A 15,311-nucleotide genomic window follows, 5' to 3' on the forward strand; every position below is an offset into this window, starting at 1 on the left:
AATGAGACAATTGTAACTATCTTAATGAAGAGAGAAATTATGGAAACCACTGAGGTATTTTCCTCTTGTCCAAAGTAGGAAAAATGCTGAGACATAGTGTCCTGAATGACCTACTTCCCATGACTGAAGAAATCCTGCCAGAGACAGAGTGCAGCTTTCGGCCTTCCAAAGAAACTTCAGACATGGTCTTTGTTACCATGGAAATCCAAGAGAAAAGTTGAGAACAACACCAGGTATTCTTAATGCTATTCATGGATCTAATTAAAGGACTTGATTTAGCAGATCACACGTCTGTTCACCAGAGATTTAAATGTCCAAGAATCAAACCTGTAACAGCTTCATGACAATAGAACTGGAGTGGGAGATCTGAAAAAGGCAAATATAAAAGTCAGACCAGCACCAAACAAAGCTGCATGTGTAAACAAAACAAAATCCTTTTAAATGAATGCAGGGGAATGATTGACAAATCTGCCCATCACACTTTACAATAAAATGACCTAGAACAAGAAAGCAGCATCAGTCCAATGTTTCTAAAATAGCTCATTTAAATGAGTGACAAGTACAATGGCCATTTCAGTAAATGAGGCATTACAGGCCAGTTAGGCATGCTATTGTTTCAGTTATGATAAATGGCCTTGAATTGAGGTAATTTGCTCTCATAAAATGTAGTCATCCTTTCCTGGAAAGCTGACTACACAGAGCTTCAAATGGAAGATTACAGGAGAAAGCAAAAGAAAGAATGAACAGTTTTCTTGGCAGATGTGAATCATTGTTTAAATAAAAGTTACAAAACATTGGTTATTGCATTTTTAAATGCAGATTCCATTAGATAGAGTAGCTTGTCAATATTATGAAGTACCTTCATCCATATCAAAAGAGCATAAATAATTGGGTGCATTAGTCGTTCAGTAGAATTGTGGGCAAGAGATCTCAGAAAGAGAAAGCTCACTTGATCATCAGGAGAAGAACCTCCCACAACATGAGCTGGACCCTTTGTCTTATTGAATTACCAATGTTAGTAACAGAGTTGAGCTGGATATTAGTGAAGCATTTACTTGCAAGAAGCGAAGTAACATCACAGAGCTTCCTGATGCTCGTTATCAGTGATAAGTTGAATTGTTGGGAGGAGTAAAGTAATAGGTGCGCTTTGTAATTTTGTTTTTGCCTTTACCCTCTTTTTATTGTTTTCTTTTCTCTTCAATTCTCAACCCATTAATTTTGTTACCATTTGCTGCACCCCTTTTAATGTTTCAGTAATGATTTTAAACTGTGCAAATATGAAATCTCTAATCATAGGTACAAATAAACAAACCTCACAAAACAAAATTTTTTGCATGCATCAGTGCGTTCTCTTGTAATTTGTGTGTCAGAATTATAAGTATAGTGATTAATGAAAGACTGAAGCACCTACATCTAATTGGTGACTGAACAAAGATATGATGGCAAGCCTGCCATGAGACATATTTCATTTTACCCACTTCTCATTTCTTATCCCAAGGAGAATAAAGTAATCTTGTCATATTGTCGAATGGAATCTGGAGGAAATATCTCTGCTGATGGAAGTCACACTCGGCTCATAAAAAGGTGGTTTTGGTAGTTGGAGGTCAGTCATTTCAGCTACAGGACAACTTTGCAGGAGTTCCTCAGAGTAGTATCATTGGCCCAACCATCTTCAGCTGGTTCATTAATGACCTTCCCTCCATCAATAAGGTCAGAAATGACTGCACAATGTTCAGCTCAATTCACAACTCCTCAATTACTGAAACAGTTACTGAAACAGTCCATATTGAAATGCAGCAAGACCTAGACAATATCTGGGGTTTGGCTGACAAGTAGCAATTAACACTCACACCACACAAATGACTCTCTTCAATAAGAAACAATCTAACCACTGCCTTTTGACAGTAATTGCTGTTATCGTCATTGAATCCCCCATCATCATCCTGGGGTAACTATTAACAAGAAATTCAACTGGATTAATCATATAAATACAGTGACTACAAGACCAGGTCAAGGCACCTGGAATACTTTCAGCTTTCCTGGATGAGTGTAGCTCCAATAGCATTCAAGTAGCTTGACACAATCCAGGATAATGCAACCTGACTGACTGACATCATATTCACAAATATCCACTCCCATCCCCACCATCTACTAAATGCACTGCAGAAATTCACCATAACTCATCAGCCAGTATCTCCAGACCAATGCGCACTAAATAGAAAGATACATGGGAACACCATCATTTGCAAGTTCCCTTCCAAGCCACTCACCATCCTAACTTGGAAATAGATCACCATTACGCCAGTATTACTGGATCAAAATTCTGGAAATCCTTCCCACACAACTTTGTGAGTTTACCTACCCAGTTAGTCTCATAATCACTCAATCACTAATCCAGTCAATTCCTTCCCCCTTCCCTGCCACTCACTCACCCACCCATGCCCTCTGCCACTTATACGCATTTTCCCCAGTCACTCATCCACTGCTCTTGCCGTTGACCTACCTGAATTTTCATTTAGTTAATTCTTAACCCCACAGATTTTTTGCCACCATTTCTCTCCCTGCCTCCTCCCAAGACTCAACTATCATGCATGTGCTCCCTAACCCAGTAGATTCCTGTAAAGCTTCCAGTTCCCTATCCATCAGGCTCTTCACTTTGGCTCCAGACCTCAGACTATATTTGTCCAATGAGGTTGTGTGACTTGCTGCTCACAGAATTTCTTCTCTCCCCCATCCTTGTTGCCCACTTTGAGAGAGTTGGCCTTTGACTGGAGGAGCAGCACCTTGCAAACTCATGTAGTCGCACATAGCTATATCTTTTAAATAGCTCAGGGGTCACAAAGGACCCCTCAACAAGCCAAATTGTGACCCATGGTAGACAAAGAAAATCTGTTCCCAACAGTTAATTACAGATGGACCTGCAGACTCGATCTAAGGCTTGGTCAAATGAGGCATGTGAGAAATAATGCATTCACTCACAAAATGCTGTTGTCAATGAGTGATGCAAGTGGACACAATGAGAGACTTCAAAAGGGCATTTCATGAATACTTAAGGCAATGAATTTGCAACTTATCAGAATATAACAGGGGCAGTTTGACTGATGGAAACCTACAAACAGGACTGCCCAGTCAAACACGTTGTTTTCCTACAGAACTCATGTCTTCCTACCTTAACTCAATTTCTTCTTGCCTTCTCCAGTCCTTTCCCACTTATATCTGTGAGTCTTTGGACACTTTACATCAGTTTCAGAATTTCCAGTTTGCAGTATCTAGACCCTCCTCTTCATCCATGGACATGCAATCCCTTTATATGTCTAGCCCCCATTAGGTTGGTCTCAAGGTTCTCCACTTCTTCATGAAGGCCTGAACCGTTCCATCCTTCACCAACCTTCACCAGCTGGCCTTCCTTAATCAAGTCCTACTTGGGCCCCCTTCCACAACTCTTTCTCTGGTATATCAATGATATCATCAGTGCTGTTTTCCTCTCTCATCCAGAATTAGAAAAGTTTATCAATTTTGCTTCCAATTTTCACTCAACTCCCATCTTCACCTATTCCATCTTGAACTCCTCCATTCCCTTCCTTGACATATCTGTTTCCATTTCTGGGGATGGGCTGGCTACCAAATTCCACTACAAACCCACCAACTCCCATTGTTACCTTAACTATACACCCCTGCACCCTGCTCCCTGTAAGTACTCTAATCCATTCTCCCAGTTTTTCCAACTCCATTGCAACTGTTCTGATGTTGGCAGTATCTATAGGGGGGGTCCTCCAAATTGTCCACCTTCTTCCTCAGCCAGGGATTCCCTGTTATTGGGGATGACAGGACTCTCAATCGTGTCGAACCCATCTACTTTACTTCAGCCCTCACCCCTTATCTTCCCTCCCACAACAGCATAGGGTTCCCTGAACCTCAACTACCATCCCATCAGCCTCCACATCAAAAGGATCATTAGCCTTCATTTCTGCCACCTCTAGCAGGATGCCACCACTAGACACATAACCCTTTCCCTTCCTTGTCACCCTTCCACAGGAACCATTCCTCCTGGGACACCTTGATCCACTCCTCCTGCAATCCCAATACCTCCTCATACTCTAACAGTGTTTTGCCATGGTAAAAGTTACAACACATTTATGGGGTAAAAATAATTACTGCAGATGCTGGAAACCAGATTCTGGATTAGTGGTACTGGAAGACCACAGCAGTTCAGGCAGCATCAGAGGAGAAGTAAAATCGACGTTTCGGGCAAAAGCGGCTTTTGTCCAAAACGTCAATTTCGCTGCTCCTCGGATGCTGCCTGAACTGCTGTGTTCTTCCAGCACCACTAATCCAGATTACAACACATTTATGCTTAATTCCTCCCTCCTGATTATCCAAGGCCTCATACACATCTTCCAAGCATAGCAGCAATCTATGTGTACTTCACTCAATATTGTCTACTGTTTTAATTGCTTGCAATGCCGTCTGCTCTACATTGTGGAAACAAAATGCAGACTGAGCAACTGCTTTGCAGAACACCCGTGTTTGTCTTCAAAAATAGCACTGAGCTTCCTGTTGCCTGGCACTTCAACACAGCATGTTCCCTGGGCAACATTTCTGTCTCAGGTTTGCTGCAGTATTCCAGCGAAGCAAAGCTCAAAATTGCTAGAACAGCATCTCATTTTCCAATTGGGACCCAGCAGCCCTAAAAGGACTCAATATCAAGTTCAATAATTGTAGGTCCTGAGCAACTTCTCCCATGTCTTTACCTCAACCCACCAAACGCCAGGCCATGTCATCATATGAGCTGCTACCACAAACCCATTGTCATTCACTAATGATCATCATTAGTAGCTATTGATTCTCCCAGGCTGCTCTTTTCACATTCCTTTTTCTGCCCAAATTTTTTTTGTCTCTCTCTCTCTCACTGGGCTTCATCGCCATCTAGCATTTCCTCCTCCCCCTGCGCTCACCCCATCTTTCGCACATAAAGCAACCTTTTCCTAGCTACAGTCTGTACTGAAGAATAGTCACTGGACTTGCAACGTTAACTCTGATTTCGCTTCACAGATGTTGCCAGATATGTTGACCTTTTCCAGAAATTTCTGTTCTTTTCTGATTTCCAGCATCCATAGATCTTTGAGTTTCTTTTAAGAATATAATGCCTGCTTGGCAATGGAACCCAACTGCCAAGATTCACCAATCCATTTGGTATGGGGCAAACATCCCACACCCACTCCTCCAACACAATTGAAGACAAAGAACTAATCTGAGGCTGGCAACTCGACATTACTGACAGCGTCACCAGGACAGCAGGCTACTGCTGGTATTGCAATGGGTCCTATGATTGTTGATAGAATCCTCAGACAGGGACAAGTAGGGCAACGTGCAAGTGTTTCTAATGAGGTTCCAGCAAAGTGGGAAGTGAGGGGGTATTGGAACCTACATAAAGGGCAGAGGTTAACTTTAGATACCCCTTTCTTATTGCAGCATATCTCAATGAGTGATTAACAATGGGGACCCCATGTCTCATCATTCACCACGTACTCTTTCTGCGTTAAGCCTATGTTGGGTGACACTTAGAAGGCAGCAGGGTTTCCATACCACTTCTTCAGACCTCTGAGGGAAATTAAAATTAACTTTATAATCAATGAGAAAGCAGTGAGACATAAAAAGGGAGGAATTTCATTTATTGGCAGTATGTTGAGTTACACTATGGATCATAAAACTGACACATTTCCGAGAAACAACTTTTTATAATCTCACCACAGTACATGAGACAAAGGAACTTGCACATAAGTTGGAATAATGTGTTGGATTAATGTCTGCTATATGTTTATTTTTAAAGCACCTATTGTTATGAAGGTTATCAAAATTTTTTAAGACTCAGGGTTAAAATATTGTAAAAATTGAGTCATTTAGAAGACTATGGAGTTGGCTGGATTTATCTTTTTAAAAAAAAATCACTGAAAAGGACACTTTTGACTTTTCCATCAAGCACTTATTGGGAAAGACAATTGAGCTAAGCAAACAATCAGATTCTTATGGATTCTGGAACTACTTGAATATATGAACAGGGACGTTACATGTCAGGGATTATGATTGTCAGTTATTTCTGAGTTGTGTTTTGCATATTATTCCAAAAAGGCAGTTGGTATAGCCTGTTAATCGAAAAGCCAACTGAGACATCCTTTCCCAACTTTTTTTGGGAAAAGCATTTTTGAGTGCCATGTGGGAGAGCTGGAAAATCTGTTGTAGCCATTCTCCTGAGAAGCTTCTAGAAGACTTTATTTCAATATCTCCTGAACGAGTTGCTTCTGAAAATAACAACCACACGGGTCTAGTGACACCTATGCACTTGTGTCTTAACCCCAAACCAAATATCACCTGGAACAGATCACATCTTATTTTCTTCTTTTACAAATGAGCAATTATGCAAAGTTTTTTAAAAAAATTGGTATTAGCTGAGAAACTTAATTTGTGTAAGGTTACTTGAAAGGCTTAATATTTAATCTTTCGAATTTTAAAGTATGTGTTAACCAGCTTTGCACCTTTGTTGAATGAGTCTTATAATAATTCAATAATTTTGTTAATATAAAAGAAACCTGGTTGATGGAATTTTCTTTTACATTCTGAAATTAGTGAAGTATATAATTGAACATATCGGTAACCAGATAAACATTAAAATCTATGTTGTGATGTGTGGAACTACAGAAAGACAGTTCATTCCTATAACCTTAGTCATAACAGTATCATAAATTGGAAATATAGAAAATGAATTAGAATTTCATTCTTATTGCAGCTATATTTTGGTTTTGAAAATATTTTGAAAATCAAAGATCTAATCTGCATTTTAAAAAGCTGCCCAGCAAAAGCCACAGCAGCAAACCTTGCCCATTACATCCTAAAAAGCTCTAAATCATGTATCATCATGTCAGACAACAAAAACAGCATATTCTTCCCAACTGACAAATCAGTTATTTTCTCATCATTGATAAAACAGATCATGCTAAGAATCAAATACAAATTCATCAGCTTATACATACATTGGTATTATATGATCTTACATTATAGCACTGCTGACACAAAACAACATTGCAAAAGGGATAAAAGATTAATAGTAACAAACTGTTGCATAAACTAAGCTTCTTCAGTGTACATCTTGTTGGAAAATTCTGAACTTAACAAAGGTTCAAAACCCCTATTCTTTCGTCGTTGCAGAATTAGCATCAGCAGTACAGCAAACAGGACAAGGCCCAGCAAGATTCCACTGATGGTCGCAGCTAGCTTGGTACCCAAGGAAATATTAAATTCTGTAGATTACATGAAACAAGTTAATTTTATGGATTATAAACGAATGAAGTCTTTAAAAATGCTGGATTACTCATGGTTAAATATTCCTATAATTTGGAAAATTTCACTGTGAAATTACAATGCAAAGTCTCCCCTTTTTACAAAGCTACAGAGGCTGCTCCTTGTCCTACATGAAGGCACGAGCTCACTGTGGTCACCAAATTGAATCAAGACAGAGGAATAGTGTTCCTTATCTAAAATATAACGGGCATTCAGGTGCTTTGTCTAGGTGAAAATGGGCCTAACACCTCTTTCAGCTTCCCAATTCCATATTGGTTTAGTCGGTCAGGGAACTAACTGAAATTTCTGGTGCAGACGTTTCGTCCCCCGTCTAGGAGACATCCTCAGTGCTTGGGAGCCTCCTGTGAAGCGCTTTTGTGATCTTTCCTCCGATATTTGTAGTGGTTTGAATCTGCTGCTTCTGGTTGCCAGTTCCAGCTGTCCGTTGCAGTGGCCGGTATATTGGGTCCAGGTCAATGTGCTTATTTTTCCTTGTTATAAGAGGTACGATACTTTGTCTCTTCTGTCAGTCCATTGTTCCTGAGTGTGCATTCTAGTGCTGCTAGGAAGTCTGCTGTATTGGCGTCCCTATGGTTGTAGTTGAGTCCCTTGGCCAGTATTATTCTTTCCGTGTCTGTGAGATGTCTGTGGGAGAGTTTCTAACCCAGGTGTGTGTTGTGGTGTCCTCTCTGTTGTGTGTTAGTTTGGCCATTTTTTCTTTTAGTGCCATTTTTTTGCGTTGTGTGGTCCTGTTCTGTCCTATGGTGACGGCCTGTTCTATGGTCCGGGTCCATTCCTGATTTGTGGTTTTTGAAATTAACGATTTTTGGCGTGCAATTTCTTTTCTGTATTTGTGAAGTCTGTTGTGAGCGTCTGTAATCATTACCTGGATCATTCTGAATCCATTCTGTCTGGCTGTGTCCCTGGCTTGTGGGTTTTTGACTGGTGGTCTGTATCTAACATATGGTGGAAGAATTTGATTCTTTTGGCATTCATGCAGGAACCGGAGTTGTTCGTATGTGGCGCTTAGGCGGTTGGCACAGGAATCCCAATTCCTGGCTTGTCTTAGCGTCTCTCAAAGTTTGTGCGAAGATTTGAAGCATATTGACCTGGACCCAATATACCGGCCACTGCAACGGACAGCTGGAACTGACAACCAGAAGCGGCAGATTCAAACCACTACAAATACCGGAGGAAAGATCACAGAAGCCCTTCACAGGAGGCTCCCAAGCACTGAGGATGTCTCCTAGACAGGGGACGAAATGTCTGCACCAGAAATTCCCAGCTCGGTGAACAGAACCACAACAACGAGCACCCGAGCTACAAATCTTCGCACAAACTTTGAACTAACTGAAACCTTGTCCACAAAAAAAAGTGTAAAACCACTGGCACCACCTTGCCCTCCAATTTCCCACCAACATTCTCCCCACCTCCCAAATTTCCTAAACTTTAGTCTTTGATTGATGTCCAATCTCTTCCTCATTCTGACGACTAACCTCTCTTACTCCTTCTCCTTCAATATGCTGCACTGCAACTGTAATCCAACTCCTCCCCATGCCCACCACCCAGTCTCTGACTTCCAATCACTTTCCCAAAATGCATGTTTGCAATCCTTCCTGCCTCTCTCTGGAATTGCAGCAAAGAATATTATGTCTTAATCAAATTTGGAATTAAAAACTAATCTCAGTGATGGAGGCCATTACCAATTACTGTAAAAATCTAACACTAATGTCCTATCTGGAAGAAAATCTGCCATCCTTTCTTGGTTTGGCCTACATGTAATTCCAGATCCACAGCAATGTGGTTAACTCTTAACTGCCCTCTGTTATGAAGGTGTGGAGGTGTACTGTATCTTTAGGAGAGTTGAGAAGCTAGCAAGGATGGACAAATACAGAGATTCTTGAACAAGGTAACAATGTAACACTTGGTCAAAACAAATAGCAGCAGCTGTGTTGCCATGAAACAAAAACAAATTCAAATTTGGCCAATCAGTTTAAATGATGCCGCAAGATATGAAAATCCAATCAAATTTGAATTTATTTTGAAGTATTTTGATAATATTAAAACCAGTGAAATGATCCAAAGTTTTGAGGTATAAAACCGGACATTTTGAACAGTAATGGGAAGAACTGCCAAAGGCCAATGAATGTAGACTTTTAGCTAAAGAGCTCTGTGAAAGGTACCTGTCTGTGGAGAGTTTGTGCAGCAGAACATCGAGGCTGACCTGGAGAGAATCTACAGAGGAAAATCTATAAAGAAGAATCGGCAAAGCTGACTGGTTTAGAAACGTGATTTGTTTTTGTAAATCTTAATCAGGATTTTTTAATTGGTATAGAATTGTAGAGTGGGAGGTAAAAGATAAGTTTTAAGAGAAAGAAGTTGTAAATAGTTGTTGGTTTTGATATTCTCTGTTGGACTTAAAGAATAAAGTTGTTCATTTTTACTTGAAATAGTGACCTTTGGGATAGTTCTTTGCCTCTCGAATTTTCACAGATTATAGCATAGGGTGAATATCTGCTGTGTGGCTGGTTTAAATTAGCAGAGGGGTTTACCCTGTGTAATAACATTTCTGAAATGGCTAAGCGAGACATTCAGTGCAACAGCAATGAGGGCTGGGCACAAATATTGGCCTTGCTAGTGACACCCACATCCAATCAAAAATAAATTTGAAAAATAGTCAAATCATACACAATCCAAGATTGTTTATCTTGGGAGGAGGGAACATGACTACAGCTGCTTAATGCTGAACACTTACCAGCTTAAATACATAAATAATACTACAAATGTGAGAAAACTGATTTAAAGAGAAAATTCTGGAGAAACCCAGAAAGACTGACAGTATCTGTGACAAGAGTTATTGTTTCAAGTCTAAGATGATCCTTCATTGGAAAGGTTAAACATATATATAGAGATGAAGTTATTTGTACATGTTTTGTTTCATAACCTCTAAATTATAAAAAAAAGGTCTTACTTTGTAAATAGCATTTTTTTTCATTTACCATTTATGTAAATAAAAAACTTAAAAGCAGGCCACTTCAGCTCAATCTTTTGAAATCCATGTGGGAAACCTCATAAAAATGAAGTCATAGAATCATAGAATAGAATCCCTACACTGCAGAAAAAGTTCAACCTGGATAAATGCAAGGTAATGCATTTTGGAAGGTCAAACTTGAATGCTCAATATTGGATTAAAGATAGGATTCTTGGCAGTGTGGAAGAACAGCCAGACCTTGGTTTTCAAGTGCATAGATCCCTCAAAGTTGCCACCCAAGTGGATAGGGTTGTTAAGAAAGCATATGGTGTTTTGGTTTTCATTAACAGGGCGATCGAGTTAAAGAACCACGTGGTTTTGCTGGAACTCTACAAAATCCTGGTGAGGTCACCGTTGGAATATTGTGTCCAGTTCTGGTCGCCCAATTATAGGAAAGATATGGAGGCTTTGGAAGGGGTGCAAAGAAGGTTTACCATGATGCTGCTTGGACTGGAGTGCTTGTCTTATGCAGAGAGACTGACTAAACTCGGACTTTTCTCTCTGGAGAGAAGGAGCAAGAGAGGTGACCTGATTGAGGTATACAAGGTAATGAGAGGCATGGATAGAGTCAATAGCCAGAGACTTTTCCCCACTGCAGGATTGACTGGCACGAGGTGTCATAGTTTTAAGGTGTTAGAAGGAAGGCATAGAGGAGATGTCAGAGTTAGGTTCTTTACACAGAGAGTTGAGAACGCATGGAATGCTTTGCCAGCAGTGGTGGTGGAAGCAGAGTCATTAGGGACTTTTAAGACACTGCTGGATATGCACATGGACAGCAGTGAATTGAGGGCTGCGTAGGTTAGGTTATTTCATTTTAGATTAGGAATAATCCTCAGAACAACATTGTGGGTCGAAGGGCCTGTTTTGTGCTGTACTTTTCTATGTTCTATGTTCTAATCCTGCATTTACCATGGCTAATCCACCTAACCTGCACATCTTTGGACTATCATTAAGTTTGACAGGAACTTGGACTGACATAATTTAATGTTTCCTATGTAGTAGCAGAATATCCAATGATTTGTAGGACACTAAGAAGTTCAAAGGAACACAAGGATCTTGGGTGCTTGTGAACAGATCCCTGAAGATGGCAAGACATGTTAATAGGATAGTTAAGAAGGCATACAAGGTGCTTCTCTTTGTCATTCATGGCATAGAGTATCTTGGCAGGGAAATTATGCTGGAGCTATACAGGACTTTGGATGGGCTATTGCTGGAGTATTGCATTAGCTGTGATCACCATAGTACAAGAAAACGAGTGCACTGGAGCAGGTGGAGAGGCGATTCACCAAGAGATTTTCTGGGATGGAGCTTTAGAGTAAAGTAGACTTAGGGAGACTTGATTGATGTGGATAAGATTATGAGGGGCACGGACAAGTGGATAGGAAGCAGTTGTTCCACTTAGCTGATGGGTCAATGAGAAGGCAGCATCATTTTAAAGTGAAAGGCAGGAGGTCAAAAGGGAATTTGAGAAAACATATTTTCACTCAGAGGGCGGTGGGAATCTGAACTGCACTGCATGGAGGGTAGTTGAGGTGGGGAACCTCAAAAACTTTAAAATATACTTGAATGTACACCTGAAATGTCATAAGATGTAAGGCAATGGGCCAAGTGCTTGAAAGTGGACCTAGTGTAGATTTAGAATGGTATTTTGTCAATGCAGACTCGATGGACCGAAGGGTCTCTTTGCACTATATGATTCAATGATTCAGTTGTTCTCCCTCCCTTCCCATCCCTCTCGTGAATATTGACTCCAAACAATTTGTCTTTCAAATGAAACCAAGTAAATCTATTGAAGTATTCTGCCTGCTGGCCAATAATGACTTTACATAGAGAAGGTCACAGTGCAAATCATATTCCTTTGCACTCAAGCTGGGAGAAGAATGAAATAAAGTGAGAGACTGTTTTTACAACCTACCTGACAATTCAATTTCATACGAATAACCAAGATCAGCTGATGATACAAACAGTTCCTCATTGGTCACAGGTGGATAAAATGGCACCATGTTAGATTGCCTGTTGTGGCCAATCGGTGCCATCTCCTCTGGCCAAGAGCTCATTGCGGGGCTGTTTTGCTTCATCCACTCTTCAAAAACAGCATCAATAAAGGCATGGAGCACCTATTGCAATGCAAAGTGAGTATTACAAAACGAACGAACATTCCTTCCAACCAATAGATCGTCTTCAGTTACTCCCAATCAAACTGTAAGCTTGAAATCAGGAAAAAGGTGAAAAAATGATATCATGCAGTGAAATTGTGAATAGATTATTTTACCACATAGATTGGATGTTGTTTGGAATAGTCATAAGCAGCTATATCATAGATTTAGGGTGCTACTATGCTGCATGATCATTCTAATATCAGAAGATCTAAGTACTGCAAGCAGCATAGCTACAACTTTCAAAACACTTTGCATATTCACAAAATTCACTTTTGAGGGGAGGCAAAGAAATAATAGAACATCACTCGGCTACTAATCCAGAAGACAGGCTAATGTTCTGGGGGCATGTGTTTAAATCACACCACAGCAAAAGACGGAATTTGAATTCAATAAAAAGTCTGAAATAAAAAGCTACTGTAATGAGACCAACTAACTGTCATTGGTTTTCGTAATAAAGGCAACCCATCTGGCTCACTAATTCCATTCAGGGAAGGACCCACAATTTTTGCCTGTCTGGTCTACATGTGACCCCAGACCCATAGCAATGTGGTTGACTCTTAACTGCTCTCTGAAAGTCACTCAGTTGTATCAAACTACCAAAGAGTCTAAAGGAAAGAAATAAACCAGTTAGACCATTTGGCATCTATCCGAGCACTGGGAATGACAATGCCCTGTCCACCCTACAAATTTGGCTTTACTAACAGCTGACGGCTAGTTCCAAAATTGGGAGAGCAGTCTCACAAACTAGGCAAGTAACAGCCTTACACTGTAATATTCATAGTATCATACCTTACAAAGAATGTCCCAAGCACCACATGCATGGGTATATCATGCCCATTAGCAGGACAGGCCCAGCAGAGGTGATGGCATGCAGATGGGAGAGGGCTGCCCTGAAAGTCCTCAATATTAATCCTGAAGAAATCTTGTGGCATTAGGTCAAATATGGCCAATATGTTTTTCTGGTTATCACTATTGTCACCCATAGAATAGTTTAACAGTCAACCACAATGCTATGGATCTGAAGTCACATGTTGGCCAGACATGTAAGAATGGCAGATTTCCTTCCCTGAACGGAATTAATGAATTAGATGGGTTATTTGTATTGTGAAAATCAATAATGGTTAGTTGGTCTCATTACAGTAGCCTTTTATTCCAGATATTTTATTGAATTCCAATTTTGCCATCTGCTGTGGTGTGAGTTAAATACATGTTCCCAGAACACTAGCCTTGGCCTCCAGATGTTCTGGACTGATGAATCAGTGGGAAGAGGTGAGAGGACCAACAAAAGAGAAAAAAATTACTTGAACTCATCCACATCTGGATCTGATGGGTACCTATCTGTCAATCCATCGATGACAGTATCAGAAAAAGAATTGAATTCCAGAGATGAAATCAGATCCACTTCTCTTGACATCATGGCTATATTTGACTGAGTGCGGAATCAAGGACCCCTAGCAAAATTAGAGTCAATGGGATCACGGGGAGAACCTCCACTGCTTGGAGTCATACCAGCCACAATGAAAGGTGATTGTGATTTTTGGAGGTCAGTCATCACAGATGAAAGGAAATAGTGCCCAACCATCTTCAATGACCTTCCTCTATCATAATGTCAGAAATAGAGATGTTCACTGAAGACTGTACAGGATTGTACCATTTGTGACTCCTCTATGTCCAAAAACAGAAGGCACTCACAAATATCCAGGCTTTGGCCGACAAGTGGCAAGTAACATTCCAGCCACACAAGTGTCAGGCAATGATCATCCCAATGTTAGAGAATCCAACCATCACACATAGGACCATAAAAATTAATCATTCGGCCCATCAAGTCTGCTTTGCCGTTTGATCTTTGCTGATATGTTTCTCAACCCCATTCTCCTGCCTTCTTCCTGCAACCTTTGATCCCCTTAAATAATTAAGCATATATCTGTCTCTGTCTTACAAATTCCACAGATTCACCTCCCTCTGGCTAAAGAAATTCATCCTCATCTCAGTTCTAAAGGATTGCCCTTTCATTCTGAGGCTCCCAGTCATTCCTACTAGAGCACACATCTTCTCCATATCCATACTATCCAGGCTTCTCAATATTCTATAAGTTTCGCCGAGATCCCCCTCATCCTTTAAATTCTATCAAGAACAGATCCATAATCTATAACTGCTCCTCTAACAAGCCCTTCATTTCTGCGATCATTCTTGAGATCTCCTCTGGACCCCCTCCAAGGGCTAGCACATACCTCCTTAGATGCAGGGTCCAAAACTGCTCGCGGTCTTCCAAATGTGGTCTGACCAGTGCCTTAGGAGAAAGTGAGGACTGCAGATGCTGAGATCAGAGCTGAAAATGTGTTGCTGGAAAAGCACAACAGGTCAGGCAGCATCCAAGGAGCAAGAGAATCGACATTTCGGGCATGGGGGCGGAGAGGTCAGGAATAAGATCGCAGGTTAGGAAGGTGGTGCTGAGTTCGAGGGTTGGGATTGAGACAAGGTGGGGGGAGGGGAAATGAAAAAACTGGAGAAATCTGAGTTCATCCCCTGTGGTTGGAGGGTTCCTAGGCGGATGATGAGACGCTCTTCCTCCAGCCATCGTGATGCTATGGTCTGGCGATGGAGGAGTCCAAGGAACTGCATGTTCTTGGACATGGAGTGGAGTGGGAGGGGGAGTTGAAGTGTTGAGTCATGGGGTGGTTGGGTTGGTTGGTCCGGGTGTCCCAGAGGTGTTCTCTGAAACGTTCCTCAAGTAGGCGGCCTGTCTCCCCAATATAGAGGAGGCCACATCGGGTGCAGCGGATGCA

The 15,311-nt window shown here is 40.9% G+C and overlaps 1 protein-coding gene across 1 annotated transcript in view; it reads right to left on the reverse strand.

The window, feature by feature from the left end:
- Window positions 1–5,662: 5,662 nt before the first annotated feature.
- dct (dopachrome tautomerase) overlaps window positions 5,663–15,311 on the reverse strand; it is a 58,816-nt gene continuing 49,167 nt past the window's right edge. The window contains exons 7-8 of the mRNA XM_043691451.1: window positions 12,282–12,483; window positions 5,663–7,295 (exon numbers count right to left, since the gene is read on the reverse strand). Of these exons, the coding sequence (XP_043547386.1) occupies window positions 7,123–7,295; window positions 12,282–12,483 (375 nt within the window). The 3' untranslated portion in view covers window positions 5,663–7,122. The remainder of the gene's footprint in view (window positions 7,296–12,281; window positions 12,484–15,311) is intronic.

Source organism: Chiloscyllium plagiosum, chromosome 6 (assembly GCF_004010195.1).
Source record: "Chiloscyllium plagiosum isolate BGI_BamShark_2017 chromosome 6, ASM401019v2, whole genome shotgun sequence".
NCBI classification, from domain to species: Eukaryota; Metazoa; Chordata; class Chondrichthyes; order Orectolobiformes; family Hemiscylliidae; genus Chiloscyllium; species Chiloscyllium plagiosum.